Source organism: Eriocheir sinensis, unplaced genomic scaffold (assembly GCF_024679095.1).
Source record: "Eriocheir sinensis breed Jianghai 21 unplaced genomic scaffold, ASM2467909v1 Scaffold548, whole genome shotgun sequence".
NCBI lineage: Eukaryota > Metazoa > Arthropoda > Malacostraca > Decapoda > Varunidae > Eriocheir > Eriocheir sinensis.
Genome location: NW_026111885.1, coordinates 137,220 through 159,767, shown reverse-complemented (window position 1 = coordinate 159,767; position 22,548 = coordinate 137,220). Strand labels below are relative to the sequence as shown.

The 22,548-nt window shown below is 43.9% G+C and overlaps 1 protein-coding gene across 1 annotated transcript; it reads right to left on the bottom strand.

Moving 5' to 3' along the window:
* Positions 1-220: 220 nt before the first annotated feature.
* Positions 221-1,350, bottom strand: LOC126993057 (uncharacterized). The gene is made up of 2 exons (XM_050851882.1): positions 1,007-1,350; positions 221-910 (listed from the first exon to the last, which is right to left on the bottom strand). The coding sequence occupies exons 1-2, from the start codon at positions 1,304-1,306 to the stop codon at positions 236-238; spliced, it is 975 nt and encodes a 324-aa protein (XP_050707839.1). The 5' UTR covers positions 1,307-1,350; the 3' UTR covers positions 221-235.
* Between the last annotated feature and the right edge of the window lie 21,198 nt (positions 1,351-22,548).

Sequence of the window (22,548 nt, the reverse complement as noted above, 5' to 3'; positions counted from 1 at the left end):
GTCTGTTTCTCGCAGCCCTTTCCAAACATCACATACTCACTCTCCTCAGACTGTACCCTACCTCTAAGGTGTGTTTCAGTCAGACCTACCACATCATACTTCCATTCATCCAGCTTCTTTCACACGTCCTCATATTTCCCACACCCCAGCCTCTCACATTCAAACATCCAATTTTCATGCATTCACTCGCCTGGTTGGTGTCTTCACTTCTCCGCACTAGGGCATTCGGGCCCATTCATACAGCCTCTACCGGACGGAGGGACTTCATTTTCACCCACTCACACAGCCGCTGTCCCATCCGTCTCGTCCCCTCTTCGTTGAGGTGGACACCGTCCGCAGCAAACACCGCGTCCTTCTCCAGTGCCTTGTCCAGGTCGATGAAGCTGACGTCGCCTTTCTTCTCCTGCAACCACTCCATCTTCAGCTTCATCACCTCTTCCTGGATCTTCCTGTTAGTCGTCCGTCGCATCTTCTCATAGTCGGGTCCTGCCTTCGGTCTTCTCATGATGCCCACTACTGCCACTTTCATGCCTCGTCCTTCTGCTGCCTTCACAGAGTCTATGACTTCCTTGATGGTGTCCTCCTGACCCACATACTGCAGGCCGTTCCCACCGCCCTGTATGATCAGGAGGCCATCCTTCATTCCAGCAGCTTCTTCCTGTACTTTCTTTCTGATGTTCGGTATCTGTGCACCACTCATGCTGGTGATGCCACTTCCTTCCAACTTGCACTTCACATGCACGTGGACATTCTTAACCATGCTGTCGCCTATAATGCGGATTGGAGTCTTCTTCACTTCCATCTTCACTGTCTTCTTCCTCCGGGCTTCTTCGGTCTGGATACTCCTGTCCTCTAGGTCCCGCCGCTCAAGTCCGGCCCTGGGAGACAGGGCAGCCTGGACTGCCCTGTCCTCCACGCCGATCTTGGGGGCAGGCTCACTCGCTGGGGCGGCTTGCACGACCGTTGTCTGGTCAGCTTTTCCCTCCACGCTTGGTTCCGTCTGGACCGCCACGCCGATCTTGGGGGCAGGCTCACTCGCTGGGGCGGCTTGCACGACCGTTGTCTGAACAGCCTTTTCCTCCACGCTGGGTTCCGTCTGAACCGTCTTGTCGTGCTTTTCACTCCGCCATTCTTTCCTGCTGGTGTCCAGGCACACCGTGCAAAGGAACACGATCAGGGTGTGTTCCAGAAGCCGCGAGGTCTTCATGTTTACACATGGCTGGTGAGACCACACCTCACACCTCTCGCAACATACACCACTGTCGGTCACTTCCTTGCCACACACACCACAGTCGTCCACACCCATCTCTTCAGTAACTATTAAATATGGTTCTCACCAAAAACAGAGCACGTAGCCGGGAAAATCTTCAAAAACCTCGGACCGCTCTCACACACATCTACTCAGCAGCTCAGGCAGTAGTAGTAGTCGTAGTAGTAGTAGTAGAAGAAGAAGAAGAAGAAGAAGAAGAAGAAGAAGAAGTAGAAGAAGAAGAAGAAGAAGTAGTAGTAGTAGTAGAAGAAGGAAAAGAAGGCGAAAAAAAAGTAATAGTGGTAGTAGTAGTAGGAGGAAGAAGAAAAAGAAGAAGAGGAAGAAGAACAAGAAGAGCAAGAAGATGAGGAAGAGAGAGAAGAAGAAAAAAGGAGGAGGAAGAGGAGGAGGAGGAGGAGGAGGGGTTGCGTGGAGGGAGGCTGTATTAACATAAACTTTACGGGCCTAAGCGTACCTTTACGGCGGCGAGGTGACGCCCTACACAGATTTGGGACAAGGCTCTTTGCGCCCCCGCCCTGCACCCCCCACGACGGCCCCCCTTCGCCTACCCCCATCGTCATCCTCCCTGCGTCTTGTCTGTCTGTCTATCTATCTATCTATCTGTCTATCTATCTATGTATCTATCGGTCTGTCTTTATATCTACATACAATCTAAAAAATAAACGTAGATATATAGTTATTATATGAATGTAAACTAGTTATCTGTATCTGCAATAAGTTAACGTGTTTGTGTCTGTGTGTGTGTGAGGTGTGTGTGTGTGTGTGTGTGTGTGTGTGTGTGTGTGTGTGTGTGTGTGTGTGTGTGTGTGTGTGTGTAATAATAATAATAATAATAATAATAATAATAATAAAGGGTTTATTTGGTTGCGGCAGCCGTCAGGCTGAAAATTTACATATTATAAATACAATTTTTCTTCGCTAATGAAACAAGTACAAAAAGAAGAGGGACGGGGAATGGGAGTCTGATATGTGTGGGGGGGTTGGGGCGACGGAGCTTGGGGATGGGGAGGAAGTGCGGTGGTGCCGAGAGGGGGGAAAAGTGCGGTCTCTTTAGATGACGGTGAGGTCAGGCAAGGCCTTCTAAAAGTTAATCCTCAGGTCAGACGGTGGGTTCAGGTGACAGACGATGGTGGTGGTGCAGGTGGGTAATTTATGGGGGTGGGTCACTCAAGTATACCCAGGCTTAGTAGGGAGGTGCTAAGCTCTTGGGGCGGCGAGACACAGGTGGTGGGTGCTGCCCGGCTGGACGGGCTGGTAGATGTAGTCGTGGGAACAAGTGCACAGCGTTGATATAGTTGCTGTACATCTTGCTCCGAACCTGAGTGACGAGGCTGCCACACCGCCTGCCACCTGAACTGACCTTCCCCTGCTGCTGGGTGACCTAGATGATGGTATCCTTCGGATCTTGAGTGTGTCGGCTGGGACGCTGTGGATGACGAGGCGTTGGCGACACACAGCTCGCTATCCTTCCAGCACCACTAACACACTGCACTCACTGTTACAACATTTCACAAAAAGTTCTTTGGAGCAATGAGCTCCTCGAAAGACTGAGAAGGTGCGGGGAATGGGGAGCGAAGGAAAAGGAAAAGGGTCAACAGGACGACCCTGTGGCTGGTATGGGGAGCGCCATGTGACACGCCCTGACCCCGTGAAGGTCAGGAGAGGTGTGTGTGTGTGTGTGTGTGTGTGTGTGTGTGTGTGTGTGTGTGTGTAATTCACCACTGCCTGATCACGTGTTGGACTCGTAATCGCCAGCAGGTACCCTCCCGACATAAGCAAGTGCTCTTTATCGTCGATCTCTGGGTACTGTCAGGACCTCACACACCACACACCCCATCCCCCTTGCTCAAGGGGGGGACAGTAACCACTCCCAGTCAACGGAAAGAATCCGGCCTGAGCGGGCTCTAACCGCCGCCCTGTCAGACCGTCACACCTATGTGTGTGTGTGTGTGTGTGTTTCGCTTTTATGATTGTAAGTTATGGGCCAATTTTCAGCACACACACACACACACACACACACACACACACACACACACACACACACACACACACACACACACACACACATTCATTCATTCATTCATCCATCCTTACATTCCACTCACGCCCAGAAATAAATGTAACAAACTCCCACGCCGCGGTCTCACATGTGGCAACTTTTACAATTACGTAATTTGTCGCGGAGAAATATCACGCAACCATTATAACATTTTCTCTCATGTTTACTCAACCTTTTGCTGCGTGAACTCGGGGCATTGTGCGAGGGAAGAGGGGAGGGATGTGTTAGGTTTCTGGGCTAAGGGTAATTTCACGATGGTAAGGTTTTAATTATTATCAAACACTTCCGCCTCTCACATCAACTACTTTCAAAGGCCAAAAAGGAGACTAGTCGGGTTCTAGTGAGTGTTAGTTTAGGTTCCAGGTGCAGAAGGGACAAACTACCACCAAGGTCACATCAGCTACTATCAAAGGCCAAAAGGGATATTAATCGGATTCCAATGAGTGTTGTTTTGGGTTCATGGTACAGAAGAAGGGTCTAACTACCACCAGGGTCATAAGAGCACCCACGGAAATGCCCACAACTCCTACGAAACCCTTGTCAAATGTGTCCTTGGGCGCTGAAATGCTTAAGAACATGTCCCTACATCGCACCATCTATACATTCTTCCTTTCAGTGCCTCCGCGACGGAACGAAACGCCTTCAGACTTGACAGTGCATGAGCCTTCAAATACTGGCGTCCAATATGCAGCGTGACTCTACAGCGAAAAGTCCTCCTGCACACTGTTAAAACATTATACCGTAGGAAGGCTGCTTGCGAGTCCGCGCGAGAGATGAGTTGATGGTTCAGTCCTGTCACGTCGCCGGACAAAGCGTTTCAGATTCGCTTGCACGGGAATGGCAGTCGATCCGTTGTAAGGCAGAGACACGCCAGTCCTCGTCGACAGACCGACTTGGTCGGCTAGATTTCGATCGCCGATAGAGTCGGTCTGTTGGCTCCCTGCTACGGGCCGCCTTTGGCAAAGGCCCGTGCTCCCTAGTGCAAGAGGGAGCAATCTCCCCCCCCCCCTCCCCCACCCCGTTGTAAGGGAGCAGGAATGTGTTTCTTTGGAGAAAGAAAACGAACAATAAGACGATGAAAATAAGGCGTGTTATCCCTCAGTACACTGATAACTACTGGACTTCGGTATGTAGAGATAACATAATGGCAGTCGACCCGTTGTAAGGGAGCAAGAATGTGTCTGTTCGGAGAAAGAAAACAATGTATAAGACGATTAAATTCAGGAGTCGTTGTAAACCTCAGCGCAAGGGTAATAAAGCACAGCATTCAGCCTTTAAATTTATGCACTTGAAGACTGTAAAGCAATGAGAAAAGGAGGCGGAATACCCCTCAGTACATTGACAGTAAGGTATGCAGGTCAGCCATTAAAACTTTTGTATATAGAGACAGTAAACGATTAAGAAGAGATGGAGTAACCGTAATATTCCTGAGTGCATTGATAACAAAGTGCCAGAGGCAATGCCAGAGGAAGTAGGGCACACAAACACTGACTTAGGAGGCGATTAACTTAAAAGTGTCTTGGCTTAGTTAGAATATTATGGCAGAAGGCGAGATTTATATTAACGTTTTCATCTTTCTTTGGTTTGTTTGTTTTTTATCGTCTTTTTTCTTTTTCTCGTCGATTTTAGGTTCTTCTTTCCTTAGCTTTTCCTCATATTTCCTGTTTCTCTCTTTTTTTCATAGTTTTCTCTTCTTTTCTGTTTCTGTTTTTTTTCATATTTTTTCTCTTTCCTCCTTTTACCTTTAAGGCAAAATGAGCTAGACGGTACAAGAAATGAATGTATCTGAGTAGCGTAAGTTTAGGGTGCGGCCACACTGCACGCGGTTTGCTGGGAGGGTAGAGGGTAGCGGGACGCCTGGCGGGTAGAGGCAAGCGAGAGGGAAAATCGCGCGGGAAGTCCGTCATTGTTTAGGTTTTGGTCACGCCCACTCGGTGCAATGTCATTGTCAAAATTCTCAAGAAAATTGCTTCTAAGTGAGACTGTGTCTCTGAAAATAGATGACCTGGATGTCGGCAGATCTTGCTGGATTCACGACTTTAACAAGCAGCGAAAAAGACGGTGAATTCAACAATGTGTACTGTCAAGCTCGTATGTACGACGAAATTTTCTTGAGTATCTACGGATGACTCCTGGAACATTCGACTGTTTGCTGAATTAACTGGAAGTGCGGCTGACCAAAATGATAACCAACTTCAGAAAATCTTTAGTGCCGAACAGTAACTGCTCATAACACTGAGGTAAGGAAATGTTTAAAGTAAATCACAAGCACGTATACAGAGCGTACTGTACATCAAATTTATTAAAGAAAGTAAACAAACCTGTTAGTGCAATGTAACATTAGTGCTGAATAACACCTCAAAAATAAGTAACAAAAAGAAAAATAGCACTTATTATTTCTTCACTACTCATGTCTGAGCTGGTGTAGCTGCAGATCGCCTAGCGTCCCGCAAGCCACTGAGCGATTTTAACCGACATGTGGGTTCACGTAGCTGGGAGGGCAGCGTGTGAGCTTGAGGAACCCGCTACCCTCGTCCTGTATGGCCACTCGTATTAGATAACGTGTTTGTTCTTGCCTCTGACCCGTTAGGCGTTCTGCTACCCCCTACCCTCCCAGCAAACTGCGTGCAGTGTGGCCGCACCCCTAAAGATCTGAGATTATCAAACTAATTTAGAGAGAGAGAGAGAGAGAGAGAGAGAGAGAGAGAGAGAGAGAGAGAGAGAGAGAGAGAGAGAGAGAGAGAGAGAGAGAATAATATACCCATATCCTCAAACATTTCGCGGCTTACAAACAGACCCTCATTCGCCAAGGTTTAGTAGAGGCTGTGTTAGTATTTCCAAGGGTAGTTTTATGAGCCTCGTGATAGTGTGACAAGGCTTCCGCACCAAGAACGTGAAGAAACACTCATGAGAGCCCGATTAACCTCCCTTGCGGCCTTGGGAAATAGTTGTTGCGAGAGCCGAAAGCTTCTTGGAATACGGGGCCTGTAAGTGACCTTTCAAGCATATTAACGTTACCAGGAATGAAGTTATTTTTCTTACCTGGTAACACTGCCCACTAAAACCATTTATCTATTCTTATGTTCTAAAGCATTCACAAAACACTACTTTATTCTGATCTTCTAAAGTAATCACAAAACATTATTCTTATATTCTAAAGAAGTTACAAAACATTACTATATTCCTATGTTCTTAAGCAGTCACAATACACACACATCCAAACTTTTCCTTCTGGCATCCTCTCAATCAGCTCAGTCATAACTTCCTGTCCCTGTAAGCAGGAGGAACAGCGACTATTCATCCCTTTAAGTCCGCCCCGGCAGCTCATTGATTGCATATAAATGTAAATGGATCGCTCTTCCTGCCAGCGCGCAGGAGTATCCTGTATGGCACTGCGCCCCTTGAATAACAGGCCACTTCCTCACCGGTGCAGGCCGCCCAGGCACTCTGCTTGAACTTCTTTTTTCGTTATCATCTTTCTCTTGTCTTTTCCTTTTTTCTTCTCTTCTCTTCTCTATTCTTTTCTTTTCTTCCCTTCCCTTCCTTTCCCTTTGCTTCTCTATATCTATCTGTCTGTTTATTTATCTATCTATCTCTTTATCTATATCTCTCTCTCTCTCTCTCTCTCTCTCTCTCTCTCTCTCTCTCTCTCTCTCTCTCTCATTAGTCACACGCAATATCTGGTTGATGTATTGGTCATTAAGGTGTGTGTGTGTGTGAGAGAGAGAGAGAGAGAGAGAGAGAGAGAAGAGAGAGAGAGAGTTATATAAAACGAATTACATATGCAGGTTAAGGTAAATAAACATTTATATCTATCTATTTCTGTGTGTTTGTGTGTGTGTGTGTGTGTGTGTGTGTGTGTCAGGGTTGGTGATTTTTTTAATTTTTAAAAAAAATCAAAAAATCAGAATTTTTTATTTAAATCAGATTTTTAAAAATTTAAATCAGATTTTTTATTTTTTTTTATTAATCAGCATAAAAATATTTGGAAAGCTATATATATATATATATATATATATATATATATATATATATATCTATATATATATATATATATATATATATATATATATATATATATATTCTATACATTAGTTTAAAACACATTTTGGAGTGTTTTTACAGCATGTTGCATCATCTCTCACTTGGTTACAACGTGTTTGAACCTGTCAAGCAGCCCAGTAGCCACTGACCAGGATTGCATCATCTCTCTCAGGCTCTGTCCTGTTCCTCTCACATCATGTTAGGTCATAGCCGGACTTGTGCCGCTGTGTAGTAGTTTGACTGTTTAGGTGTTACAGCTCATTCCTGAGCTAACAGCAAGACCGTAGAGATGTCACTGACCACAAGGATTAATGTATCTGGCAGGAAGAGTGAGCCAGTGTGGGAACATTTTAACAGAATTCCTTCAGAGTCTGGGAAAGCATGGAGAGCTATATGCAAACAGTGTAAACTGGAGTTACAAGGAATAGTAGCAAGACTGAAAAGAACCAAATTTATTGTCATAAGAATTAAAAACCTTATTTTTTAAAGATTTTGAATTTCAATTTCAAAGAATTTTTATGAACTACTTTCAAAGAAGTGTATCATTATTTTTCAAATACTGTTTTTACAGTATAAATTCAATGTGCTTTTGATTTAAATACAAGCCATAATAATTTTCTTTTTTAAATTGATGACTTCAGGAAATAAGTACAGTTCATTATAAGTAAACCTCTTTGATTTCCTTTTTTTTTAAGAGCATGTGGATTTTTTTGTTATACTGTATTGTAAAAGGAATTGCTTCAATATTCTACTCCTCAGAAATAAGTACAGTTCATTACAAGTAAAACCCTTTGATTTCATTTTTTAATGGAATGTGGAAATTTTTGTTGTATTGTAAAGGAAGCTTTTAGTGTTCTATTCCTCAGGAATATATAAAGCAGGTGTAGGTATGTGTTTGTTTTTATATTTTTCCTTTACATTCCATGTTGGTTTGGGCAGAAGTAAATTTTGATTTAAATCAATGATTTAAAAAAAAAATCATTTGATTTAAATCTTGATTTAAATCACTGATTTAAATCATCATGATTTAAATCGGCCAACCCTGGTGTGTGTGCGTGTGTGTATTTCGCCTTGTAGCAATTATTCTGAAGGCTGACGTCACTCTGGATGTTCCTCATTAGGCGCCACTTGAATCAAAGCAGCTGAGCGTGTCAATATATTTCATTTCTGGGGGAGGGAACTGATTGGGATGAGCGCGTCTGACTCACCTCTGAACACGGGACTGAAACACCAATGTACATCATACCAACGTGAGCTAGAGTGCTGAAAATGGGACCAGAACACTACTTTTCCGTGCCAACCTAAGATACTAATGAGCAGGAGGTTAAACACCATATTATGCCTAACCATTGAAGATAATTATACTGTTGAAAATGGGACCAGAACACTACTTTTCCGTGCCAACCTAAGATACTAATGAGCAGGGGCCCAAACACCATATTATGCCTAACCATTGAAGATATTTACACTGCTGAAAATGGTACCAGAACACTATTTTTCCGTGCCAACCTAAGATACTAATGAACAGGGGGACAAAACACCATATTATGCCTAAGCATTGATGATTATACTGCTGACAATGGTACCAGAACACTGTATTATTCCGTGCCAACCTAAGATACTAATGAACAGGGGGACAAAACACCAGATTATACCTGACCATTAAAGATAATTATACTGCTGAAAATGGGACCAGAACACTGTATTTTTCCGTGACCACCTGAGATACAAGTGGACAGGGAGCCAAAACACCTATACATCACCATTGATAATAATACTGCTGAATAGAGGACCAGAACGCCATAACATTTAGTGCCAATCCAAGGTACACAGCAGAACACCTAAGTACCCCGTGACGACCCAAGATCAACTGCTGAATAGGAGCCAAAACACTAATATTCCTTGCCTCTGTGCTCACCTCCGTCACATATCATAAACTTGGTGCAACATGAGATATGAGGAATACACACACACACACACACACACACACACACACACACACACACACACACACACACACACATAAAATAAATAAATAAATAAATAAATAAATAAAATAAAAGTAAAATAAAAAATAAAATAAAATAAAATAAAATAAAATAATGTTAGTCCAAGTCACCTCAGAGAATATTTTTTAAAAGGTTATGGTTCTGATACAAGATACACCGCTGAACAACATTAATAGTCAGTGCTAGCCTGAGATATACTACTGAACAACGGGCTAAAACAATATAATATACCTTGCCAACCTGAGAAACCTGAGATACATTACTGAACAATATGCCAAAACACCTCAATGTTCTGTACCAACCCAAGATACATTACTGAACAAGGGGCTAAGAAAACATAATATACCTTGGCAACCTGAGAAACCTAAGATACATTACTGAACAATATGCCAAAACACCTCAATGTTCTGTACCAACCCAAGATACATTACTGAACAAGGGGCTAAGAAAACATAATATACCTTGCCCACCTGAGAAACCTGAGATACATAACTGAACCATATGCCAAAACACTGTAATATTCTGTACCAACCCAAGATACATTTCTGAACAAGGGGCTAAAACAATATAATATACCTTGCCAACCTGAGAAACCTGAGATACATTACTGAACAATATGCCAAAACACTAATATTCTGTACCAACACAAGATACATTACTGAACACGGGGCCGAAACACCATAATATTCCGTGTCACTTAGGTCGGTATCATAAGACACTTTCGGTTCTCACATCAGCTATTTCTAAAGGTCAAAGTGAGGGTCAGGTATGTTCTAATGATTGCTTCTTCAGGTTCATGGTACAGAAGAAGGGTCACACTACCACCAGGGTCATAAAACTACTCCTGGAAATGCCCACAACTTCTACGAAAGCTTTGTCAAATATATGTTTTTGGACGACGCAATGTCTAATAATACGACCCTTAATTATATTCCGGTAATAAAAAATATCTAGAGGGGTAAAAAAAATACATATATGGCGAATGTCAAATCCAGGAAATACACATAAATCGTCACATCACATAAATATAAATAAAACATAAATGAGAGGTCATAAACTATCCTAGCCGAAGACATGTTCTAAAAAGGTAAAAAAATAATCTGGGAACTGTCAAATCCAAGAAATGCATATAAATCATAACGCTGAATACAATAACAGGTCATAAAAAAGTAAAGTTATGGGCGTACAGTAGAGATGCGCGTGGCCTCAGTGCTCATCTCCGACACAGGTCATAAACTTAGTAAAATAATCAGATTTTTTTTACAGTAAAGGAAACAGCTCAAGGACAAAAAAAAAAGTAATGAAAAAAAAACCGCAAATCAAGAGGAAGACAAACAAATGAATATGTATCAAAATTACCCCCGAGAAGGTTTTTTGTTTGTGAGGCCTAAATATCTTTGTAAACCTATGTAATTATCTTCCTTGTCCTCCCTTCAGCCCGTAGCCAGCAGCACTCCATCAGTTAATGAGGCTTAGAGTGACTGCCCCAAAACTTGCCTTCCTCTCTTGTGCATAACGTCTGGACCATAGGCTTTGTGAGGACTGAGTATCTATGTAACCTGTGTAATCTTCCTTCACTCCGTAGCCAGCAGCACTCCATCACCTCAGTTAATGAACCTTTGAGTGACTGCCCCAAACTTGCCTTATTTCCTTCTATTGAGTGTCACGTCTGAACCATAGGCTTTGTGAGGTCTGAGTATCTATGTAAACCTATGTAATTTTCCTGCCTTCAGCTTCCATCACCTTTGTTAACGAAACTTAGAGTGACTGCCCAAAACTTGCCTTCCCTCCTTCTTCTATTGAGTGTCACGTCTGGGGTTTATGAGGTCAAAATATCTATGTAAACCTATGTAATCTTCCTCCCTTCAGCCCGTAGCCCGCACCACTCCATCACCTCTGTTAATGAAGCCTTAGAGTTGATGCACAAAACTTGCCTTCCTCTCCTGGGCGTCACGGCGGTAACTTTGCCTAACGTGGCGAAGCCCTCGCCCGCCCCTCCCCGCGCCCTCCTCCATACGAGCTGTTGATTAGGCTGGCAGGTGAAGAATTTCTCGTGTGTTGGGGGTGTAGTGGGGCTGATATGTGAAAAAGATGTTCACATCTGGCAGGAAGCATGAAAATTGGTATATAAGGGTTTTAGGGTATGCCAAGTCTGATTAGATCTGGTGCCAATTGATTGGAGCAACGGAACCTGCTCAAATATGCAAATTAATGCGGCCATTGCCGAAATATCTATTTTCTGCCATATCTCGGCGAATACTACAGATAATCGCACAAATGAGGTGTCTATACCCATGTTTTGATGGTCACAGATCACTATAAAACTATTGTTTGGATGATTGAATGTGTATGTGCTATGCTAATATGAAAATTAGTGTCACCATTAATGAAAATCTATTTCCTACTCATTAAATATGGTACTATGTCTCAAAATATTGCTAGTGTAAATGCCAGTTGAGATAATATGTGTAAGGTATGGACCGTTATTGATGTAGCATAAACTTTTTATTTCACAAACAATGCAACGCAAATCAAACCACTGTCATATGAATATACGATCCTCCACCATACACCGGTTACTGTCCCATGGCAAGTCCAATGTCCATTCAACATGTTCAATGTCTAATACACTGTCCGCCACATGCACACAACTGTGTACAGGGCAAGTTTGATTTATAACACTTGCACCTGCCCGTGCAGTTACTTTGCAGGCACATTTGACAAGTTCGCGACACACTTTTGATGCTTCTCCAAAGGAGCTCCATACTGGGGACCAGGTACCTCCAACATTCTCCCAGCCCCAGTCTGCCGGAGAGGGGGTTATGACATTTGCGACCAGTGATTGACCCCACACATGGCCGGCTTGGAATGCTGCACGTTTAGCATGTTGCATCAATGCAGCGCGGGTTGGAGGGATGTTCTCTAACTTCCGGTTTCCAAAAGCGAATAGTCTTTTCCGTGCTTCATTAACTCTCAGGAGTGGTGACGTACGTTGGTAGAGCAGTACAACGAATCGCTCCAACGTGACCAAATCAGCATCACACATTGTGCTGGGTGGGAGGATAGTCTACTGAACAGTGATTTGAAGACGTCCGATGTTCTCCATACCTCCCATGCAGTCTTTTTGCCTATTCCACAAAATGCTGACACTGTGTCACAACCTGAGATAGCGTGTAGAAACAGCAACCCTTGACAAGACTCATCGTCCAGCTCATCTGCAATGCTGTGTGCAGCTATGTACCGGAAGTGTTTCCATGACCAAATGCGACCCACAACTCACAGTCCTTAAGGATGTTTGCTGTTCTTATGGCTAGAACAACAACATCTGTGTCTGTTGCCTGGATGAGAACTCTTTTGACCTTGTTGATATGCATGAGATGCATGCAGGAGCATTCTACCATCTGCTTCATCTTGTGTACATGGGGTTAGTCCATGTACATCCATGTCTGGATTGGAGAGAACCTTCTCCTGGCAGGTTGTGAGGACAAGTTTACCCTCTGGTAGGTGGCATGATGCTAACTCACTCGCGAGGAATTTGAATAGCCCTGTTTTGTTGGAGTCTACCCGGAGGAACGTTTTCCAGTTCTGCGGTAGTCGTGTGCTGGCAGCAACTCTGAGAGGTTCACCCGTACCACGTAGTTCTCGAGTACACGACTTCAAACTCCGTCCTTGTAAACATCCCATACTACATCCAACCGGATCACAGACTGTAGCTTCGTTAAGATGTAGGGGAGGAAGATCAACTGCGCAAATTCACCAAATGTTCGGACGACTTTATTGGACTGTTTGGGATCCAAAATGTACATTAAAGCTGCTCCATCAATAATTGTAACATCAACCTCAGGTGCATCGACTGGTCGTGGTGCCAATGCCTCAAGACAGTCCATCAGATCGGCTTTGCTCGCATGGCGCATCGTGTTGTTCTCAGCGAGTGATGGTGGCCACGGATGGTTCTCGTGTTCGAAGAACGAGTCAAGGTCTCCATCTCGAGACTGGCATGAGATGTACAACCTTGAGAAGAGCTGAACATCGCTCTTCACGGCAGCAGCTTTGCTGCTCTTTTGTGAGTCTTCATTTTGCCCGATTTGAACAGTGTCAAGTTGTTCTTCTGAATGGGGTCATAGAATGGTTTGGAAGATCCAGATATTCTCTCGTCTACGAACGCTTCATATTGTGTTTTTCCGAGTTGTTCTGCTGCTTGCATGTTATTCACCACTGTCTCAGACATTATAAGTTTTGTGTCCAATGCAACCAAGTCACTACTGTCATCCAAGAAAGGGTTTCCCATCTCTTCGATTGCTTCAACAACATTTTTTGTGTTTGAAGCAAACCGTTTCTGCACACTGTGGATCTGCTCATGGTGACGGTAGTCTTCTCCACTTTTGTGTGTGTACCTGCTTTCAAACTCATTAAGAACTCTGCTGATCTCAGGACCTGCTACCATCCAACGTTTCAGAGCCGACTGGTCTTCAGTGATCCCGATAATCCCTCCATCACCTTTCAAAATTGCATTTTGTTGCTCGTGGACCTGATCATGAGCAAGTGTCGAAAATTTGTGTGAGCTTTTCTGAGTGACAAAGTTTCCTTCCACGAAGTGTTTGTTGACAGCTGGACATCGACTTTGCAGTCTCAACATATCAATTACATGGACAGTTAGCCACCTTGCGTAGTGAATATGATCCATCGCAAACATCCATGGTATGATTTTGCCGAAGGTTTCGACATACATCTGAAAGTTGGCTTCCCGTTGAGATCTCAGAAATTGGAGAAACAGCAATTCCAGCTTCAGGACTTTGCTCCAGTATTGAAACTGTGGGTGCGCTGATTCCATGTGTTGACACCAGTTTTCGAACGTCAGTGTATCTTCTGGTGTTGCTGCCTCTTGGTGTGCAGCATACGCACGCCTTTGTAATATGTAGAGTGCCGCAGCAGTCACCTGGTGGGCCCATTGCGCTCTGGATGTGTATGAACCTTTCTGAAGGGCATCTGCCCTGCCTTCTGTTCTGACGTTAGCTGTCGCCATCACAGCCGCCCATCCACTGCCATTCAGCCAGTCTCCCATCACATTCAGCAAAGCCATCTCGATGTGAAGGCCACCTAGCATCACCACATATCTTTCTTCACCATAGTGGAGGGGCCATGACCATTGAATTTTTTTGTCAATGGCATACAGTGGCTGATCCATGACGATGACCGGTGTCTGTCCAGGATTGACGAGCTGGGTGGCTTTCTGAATCACATCCATTCCATGCTTCACCATGGCCAATGAATGTGCATTGTCACGAAAAAGTGGCAAGAGCCCAGTAATCGCTGGTGGACGAGGGATATCCTGGAGGCTAGCGAAGTGAGCTGACCAAGAGATATCGTCAGGTACTTCCTGTGACTCTTGCAAGAGTCTGTTTATCTTGTCTAGCCAAGTTGACTGGCCTGTGTCTGAGCTCAAGATGTGGTGTGGAATCAGTTGTATATTTGAATCAACACAGACAGCAATGAATTGGATGTGATTGCGGGTTTTGTCCTTGGAAAAGAACATTGTTCAAAACAAGCATACCAGGTTGACGGTCCTGTGATGGTGAAATATATCGGACAAAAATGAAAGCCATACAACGTTTTAGAGGCATGTGTACCCTCTTGTCAGTAATGTATGCTGCTAAATGATATCTGTAACCAGAATAAGATGACAGATCTAGAAGCAACTGCAGCTACGTCATAGAAACAGTCGGAAATCGATACAAAGTGGAAAAAGACCCCCTTCACCAAAAAGCTCAAATTTGAGCAGGTTACTTTGATCCAATCAAATGGCACCAGATCTAGTCGGAATCAGCATACATTTAAACCTTAATATAGCAATTTTCATGCTTCCTGCCAGATGCGAACATCTTTCTTGATATTTGTCACATATCAGCCCCACTAGTGAGGGAGGTAGGGGGTGAGGGAAGGAGGGGGATAGGGAGGACGTAAGTATGGTTCAGAAATTACGTCATTATTAATTAACAGTATATCTATTTTTTTTTCTCTATTATTCTAGCATTATTATTGTCTGAAGTATCCTCCATATGCTCTTCGTCCTTTTCTCCTTCCTCTTCCTCCTCCTTCTTATTTTTCTCTTCTTCTTCTTCATCTTCTTCTTCCTCCTCCCTCTCCTTCTCCTCTTCCTCCTTCTTGTACTTCTCCTACTCCTTCTCTTCCGGGTCCTCCTCCTCCTCCTCCTCTGCAGTGTCTTCGTCGTGGTTGCGTTTTCCTCCCGTCGTGTGTCAGTCATCGTTGAGTTAAAAAGTCGCCCGCGCCGGTCACTTTCATCCCCCCACCCCCCACCCCCTCTCTCTCTCTCTCTCTCTCTCTCTCTCTCTCTCTCTCTCTCTCTCTCTCTCTCTCTCTCTCTCTCTCTCTCTCTCTCTCTCTCTCTCTCTCTCTCTCTCCTTTCCTCTCCTTTCCCCTCCTATCCCTTCCTATCCCCTCCTATTCCCTACTTTCCCCTCCTATCCCCTCTTATCCCCCTATCCCCTCTTATCCCTTCCTATTTCTTACTATCCCCTGCTATCCCTTCTAATTTCCTACTATCCCCTCCTCCTCCTCCTCCTCACACTATTCATTTATATTTACTTCTGACAGACATTTTTATAAGCATTACGGAACACCAACCTAATATATCAAACCTTACCTTTACCAAACCCAAAAATATATATACAAAAATGATGAAAAGACTACATCAAAGTAATGCTGCGAGCTTATTATTATGTACGGGTTAATCATTTACAGTGACCTTTTTTCTTTCTTCTGCCGTAAACATTTAAAATATAACAAAAAAACGTCATCGTAAATATACTTTTTTTTTTCCTGCGCTGCTAGGAAAAAAAATTGAGTATAAAATTATGGGGTTAAACAATTATAATTCTTGCCGCTCCTTGGAAGCTGATAACGGGCGAACTAATTTGTTTTATGTGCGCAAAATTGTCGAGTGATAAAAGGTTAAAAGGTGATGCATTGTTACTGTTATTATTACTATTATTATTATTATTGAGATCCATGAAAGGGCAGCAAGGGGGGGGGGAGAGATAGATAGATAGATAGATAGATACATATATATATATAGAGAGAGAGAGAGAGAGAGAGAGAAACTAAAAAAAAAACATTGCCTGACACTTCTTGAAAACTCGCATGCAGCAAAACTGACAAAAAGACTTACAACACAATCTCCAGTAAATATATCACCGCGTTAAGTGAAGATGAAGGCTTAGCCGGACCCAGTATTCCTGCAGGCACTAAAACAAAGCATTACGCGTGACAAATATGTGTTATATTTACGCGCACATTACTTCAGAAAGACAAAGGCTCGTTTAATTTCAAGTGATAATATGAATACGCGTTCTGCCCACTTCTGCACGACGGTATTTTATTTTTTACCCCTTGACTGCGGATTTCCTACCACAAGACTCACCAAGCTACAGGAATGGAACAAAAAGTGGATGTTAGAATTCAATGAAGAAAAATGTGAAGTCATGCACCTTGGGAGTGGAAATTCAGTATACCAATACCACATGGGAAACACTCCACTATCCACCACAGAGGCAGAGAAAGACCTGGGAGTGTATTACCAGGCTACCAGTGAAGGGATATCCAGCACACCAATACCACATGGGAAATGCTCCACTATCCACCACAGAGGCAGAGAAAGACCTGGGAGTGTATTACCAGGCTACCAGTGAAGGGATATCCAGCACACCAATACCACATGGGAAATGCTCCACTATCCACCACAGAGGCAGAGAAAGACCTGGGAGTATATGTTACCAGGCTACAAGTGAAGGCGAAATCCGTGCCAATCGCAGCGGACGGGTTGAAAAGGAAGCAGCTCAAGAGTAAAGGACATAAACGAAGCAACAAAAAAGCTCTCTGGCGCTGCTCCTGCAAATAGTGAAGCGTAGAATTCCAAAACAGGGGCCATGTTCTCAAACATTTCCCCCAGCACACATTTGACACGGTTTTTGGAGTTGTGGGCATTTCCAGGGGTTGTTTAACGATCCTGGTGGTAGTTCGACCCTTCTTCTATGCTATGAATGTGAAAAGCACTCATGAAAACTCGACTGATCTTCTTTTTAACCTTCGGAAATAGTTGATGTGAGAGGTGGAAGCGTCTGAGAACAGCGACCCAGAAAGTGAAAATCATTTGGAGAAGTGCCTTGATACGGGTGAACACGTATCTATCACGGGCAATATATGACGGCCTTCTAGTATGGCAAGCTTGACTCCCTGGACACTGTTGTACTATGGCCGCCAACCCTTTTGAATGTATTTATCATACTCATCATCACCATCACCCTAACCCCAACAGGCAATAAACTTCTACCCAGCGTTTCCAGTCGTTTATGTCCAGTATTTCTAGTTTCCAGTTCCAATCTAAACATTCGGTAAACTTCTCAATTCCATCACGCCGTCTACTGAAGGAGAGGAAGGACAGGAGGAAGAAGAAAGGAGAGGAGAAAAGAAGGATAAGTAGGAGGAAAGCAGCAACAGGACGAGGAGAAGGAGGAGGAGGAGGAGGAGGAGGAGAGAACGAACTGCCAGCGGTGTTGGGAAGGACGTCTACTGAACAACTCCTAGTTGGTCTTTATATGTCAGTTATTTCCCAGTCTATCATTCTTTTGGATTTTATGAAGGTATTTGACGGAGCACTGGAGATTCTACTGAAGGATGTTGGACGAAAAGAATGGGAACATAAACCACTTAAGCAACACTGCACACCATAAGCCTGCAACGTTCAGGTGGTAATAGTTTTCAGTAATCCCTGCAGGGCCCATATTCTCAAACGTGTCAACGCCTTAACATTACATATCTACTTAAATAGGCTCTTGTAGAAGTTGCTGGGATTTCCATATATGGTTTAATTTCTCTGGCGGTAGTTTTGCAAGATTTCTACGCCATGAACAAGTAAAACACTCTTGAGGACCTGCCGTATCTCTTATTTGGCCTTCAGAATTTAACGTAACAGGAGCCCGAAGCGTCTGCGAATATGAGTCATGTTCTCCACCCATCATGTCTCCTTGTACACTTCTTCCTCTTCCACCAATCCTTAATGTATAGTTTTCAAGGCATTCTGTTTCTTATCCCCCAATTCTTCTTTTTCCTTGTTGTTCTTCACATATCATGTCTTCCACAAATCTTCCTCTCCCACCTCTCCTTTTCGTATAGTTCTCAATGCATTCTGTTTCTTATTCTCCTTTCTTATATTTTTCCTTCTTGTTCTTCACTCATTATATCTTCCACAAATCTTCCTCTCGCAACTCTCCTTAATGTATAGTTCTTAAGGCATTCTGTTTCTTCTTCCCCTTTCTTCTTTTTCCTTCCTGTTCTTCACTCATTTCTTCCCTAACTACCCCATCACCGCCTTCGCCGCCCCTCCTCGTGGACGTGTTTTCCGCCCCTCGCCTCGCCGTCAGTCACTTCCCTTCAAAACCTTCCTCGTCGCTTTTCACCGCGCACCCAACCGACAGCTTTCCTTTTGAACTGACATTCTATTTATTAGCTCTCAGGGTGCTAAGCTTATTGACTCTCTCTCTCTCTCTCTCTCTCTCTCTCTCTCTCTCTCTCTCTCTCTCTCTCTCTCTCTCTCTCTCTCTCTCTCTCTCTCTCTCTCTCTCTCTCTCTCTCTCTCTCTCTCTCTCTCTCTCTCTCTCTCTCTCTCTCTCTCTCTCTCTCTCTCTCTCTCTCTCTCTCTCTCTCTCTCTCTCTCTCTCTCTCTCTCTCTCTCTCTCTCTCTCTCTCTCTCACTTTATATCTATCTTTCTATCTCTCCTTCTGTCGCTATCTATCTCAATCTCTTCTTTTATCTCTATCTATCTATTTTCTGTTTCTATCTACCTATCTATACCTACGTCTTTATCTAACTCTTTTTCTGTCTCTATCTCTTTTTCAAACTCTATTTCTCTTTTTCTATCACAGTTTCCTTATCAACCTCTTAATCTATCTCTAACCCTATCTTTCTGTCTATCTATGTGCCCATCTGTCCATCTATCTATCTGTCTATCTACCTGTCTGTCTGCCTGCCTCCCTCCCTCCCTCCTCTCCATCACCCTTCTTTTCCTCTCTCCTCAATGTCTTCTTAACTTCACGTAATTAAATTCATCGTTTTGCCACTCGCCCAAACTGTCCTTCCCAACACCGCGGCCAGTTCGTTATCCCCTCCTCCTCCTCCTCCTCCTCCTCCCACTGCTTTCCTTCTCCTTCTTATTCTTCTTTCCTTTCTTCTCTTTTCTCCTCCTCCTCCTCTCTTCTCTTCTCCATTTTTTCTTTTCTTATTTTTTCCCTTCTCATCTTATCTTCCCTTCCCTTCCCTTCCCTTCCCTTCCCTTCCCTTCCCTTCCCTTCTCTTCTCTTCTCTTCTCTTCTCTTCTCTTCTCTTCTCTTCTCTTCTCTTCTCTTCTCTTCTCTTCTCTTCTCTTCTCTTCTCTTCTCTCCCCATTCCATCCTTTCCCTTCCTTTCCCTTCCCTTCCCTTCCCTTCCCTTCCCTTTCCTTTCCATTCCTTCTCTTCTCTTCTCTTCTCTTCCCTTCCCATCCTCTCTCTCATCTCCTCTCCTCCTCCTCCTCCTCCTCCTTTCTCTCTTCACCTCTCCATCCTCCGTCTTTTTACTCCGAGCATCTCTTCACTTTCTTTGCCCTCTGAGTCTGCCCCTTCCTCCCTCCCTCCCTGCCTGCCTCCCTGCCTCCCTGCCTGCCTGCCTGCCTGCCTCCTGCCTTTCCATCTTGGCTCAGGCAGGTTCCGTCTTGTTAGCAGTTCTTTCATTCACGCCCCATTGTTGACACTCGACCAGGAGAATATTTAGGAGGGTTCTTTTCCCCGCCCTGTCTGTTACCTCAAAACTTGACGTTCCTTCTTTTTACTTTGTCTTGCTAAAAACGACTCTCTCTCTCTCCCCATCTTTCTTCTTTTTCGTCCCCTTACTCTTCTTCTTCTTCTTCTTCTTCTTCTTCTTCGTCTTCTCTTCCTCTAGCAAGAAAAGCAAACACAGCAAAACAACAGCAACTAGAGAAGGACGAGGAGGAGGAGGAGGAGGAGGAGGAGGAGGACGCAGACGAGACGAGAAGGCGGAAGAAGAGGAAGAGGAAGAGAAGGGAAAGGAGGAGGACGAAGGCGAGGACGAGGAGGGAGAAGAGGAAGAGGAAAAAGAAGAGGAAAAGGAAGAAGAAGAGGAAGAGAAGGAGGCAGAAGAGGAAGAGGAGGAGAAAGAAGAGGAAGAGGAGGGGGACGCCACAAATTATAGATAAAAAAATAAAAGATTGAAAAGAGCGGGAGGCATTCTGATGACGACGCCTGCCAGTGGTGGGTGGCCGGCGCCGGGGACGAGAGACACGAGGAGGAAAAAATGTCCCGGGAAAGAATGGACGGATGATGACTGTGAATGTGAATGACTGAAGAAAGAGTTAGATAGATAGATAGAGGTAGAGAGAGAAGGGGTGGTGAGAAAACGGAAGAATGGATGGAAGATTGTGAAATTGAATGACTGAAGAAAGAGTTAGATAGATAGATAGAGGTAGAGAGAGAAGGGGTGGTGAGAAAACGGAAGAATGGATGGAAGATTGTGAAACTGAATGACTGAAGAAAGAGATGGATAGATAGATAGAGATAGAGAGAAAAGAGGGTGTTGAGAAAATGGAAGAATGGATAGAAGATTGTGAAACTGAATGACTGAAGAAAGAGATGGATAGATAGATAGAGATAGAGAGAAAAGAGGGTGTTGAGAAAATGGAAGAATGGATAGAAGATTGTGAAACTGAATGACTGAAGAAAGAATTAGATAGATAGATAGAGATAGAGAGAAAAGAGGGTGTTGAGAAAATGGAAGAATGGATAGAAGATTGTGAAACTGAATGACTGAAGAAAGAGTTAGATAGATAGATAGAGATAGAGAGAGAAGGGGTGGTGAGAAAGTGGAAGAATGGATAGAAGATTGTGAAATTGAATGATATGAGGTACAATAGATAGATAAATAAATAGATATAGGTGGATAGATCAGTAAGTAAAGTTAGGGGCATACGATATAGCTGCGCGTAGCCTCGGTGTTCATCTCAGTTGCATACACGAATAAATAGATAGATAGATAGATGGCCGATAGATAGAGATGGAGAGTATTTACAACAGAAAGCTGAAAGAGAAAGGCGACAGACAGAGATGGAAATAGAGAAAGCAAGAAAAAGGGAAAACAGAAAGCAGGAGGAGGAGGAGGCAAGACGAGACTCAAGATTCAGGGAGGCACCGTCGGGAACACACAGAGACCGGCTGCAGCTTCAAGAGAGTAGCCGCGTCGGGAGCCTCAGGAGGGGCCGCAGGGGACGCAGACGGCGAGCCCCACCTGAAGACTGACTCACAGCTGGTGCGGAATACAGATGGTCGACCTAAAGAGGGAAAGCTTTAGCGGGAACCAGGTCGGGTGGAGTCAGTGCTTGAGAAAAGTGAGGGGAAAGAAAGGGAAGGAGAGGAGAGGGAAAGAATGGGAAGGAGAGGAGAGGGAAAGAAAGGGAAGGAGAGGAGAGGGAAAGAAAGGGAAGGAGAGGAGAGGGAGAGAATGGGAAGGAGAGGAGAGGGAAAGAAAGGGAAGGAGAGGAGAGGGAAAGAAAGGGAAGGAGAGGAGAGGGAAAGAAAGGGAAGGAGAGGAGAGGGAAAGAAAGGGAAGGAGAGGGAAAGAAAGGGAAGGAGAGGAGAGAGAAAGAAAGGGAAGGAGAGGGAAAGAAAGGGAAGGAGAGGAGAGGGAACGAAAGAGAAGGAGAGGAGAGGAAAGAAAGGAAGGAGAGGAGAGAAAAAGAAAGGAAGGAGGAAAGAAAGGAGAAGAGTAAAGAGCGATCCGAGGGAGTTTGTGGGTTAGTTTGAGTCTTCATTTGTTAATTAGTGGAGTTGGAATGTGGAAATTGTTGATGAGTTTGGTCGTGTTGTATGTTCTATTTAATTTAGCAAAAGAAACTAAGATACTTAATGGGAATGTAAAAAAATTGTTGAGTTTGTTCTTGTTGTATATTTTCTTTAATTTAGCAAAGGAAACTGTGAAATATATAATAGGGATGAGAAAATAACTGATGAATTTGATAACGTTGCTTTTGTTTTCATTTCACGAGGGAAACTGAAGGTCACAAAGTATTAGACAAGGAGATGCAAAGGTTAGGGTAAGTCACACA

Bases quoted from the DNA above. Each gene is read 5' to 3' on its own strand.
- LOC126993057 (XM_050851882.1), bottom strand. From the start codon at position 1,306: ATGGGTGTGGACGACTGTGGTGTGTGTGGCAAGGAAGTGACCGACAGT. The intron at 911-1,006 runs GTCCAGACGGAA...ATCGGCGTGGAG, and splicing joins CCCCCAAGATCGGCGTGGCG to GACAGGGCAGTCCAGGCTGC.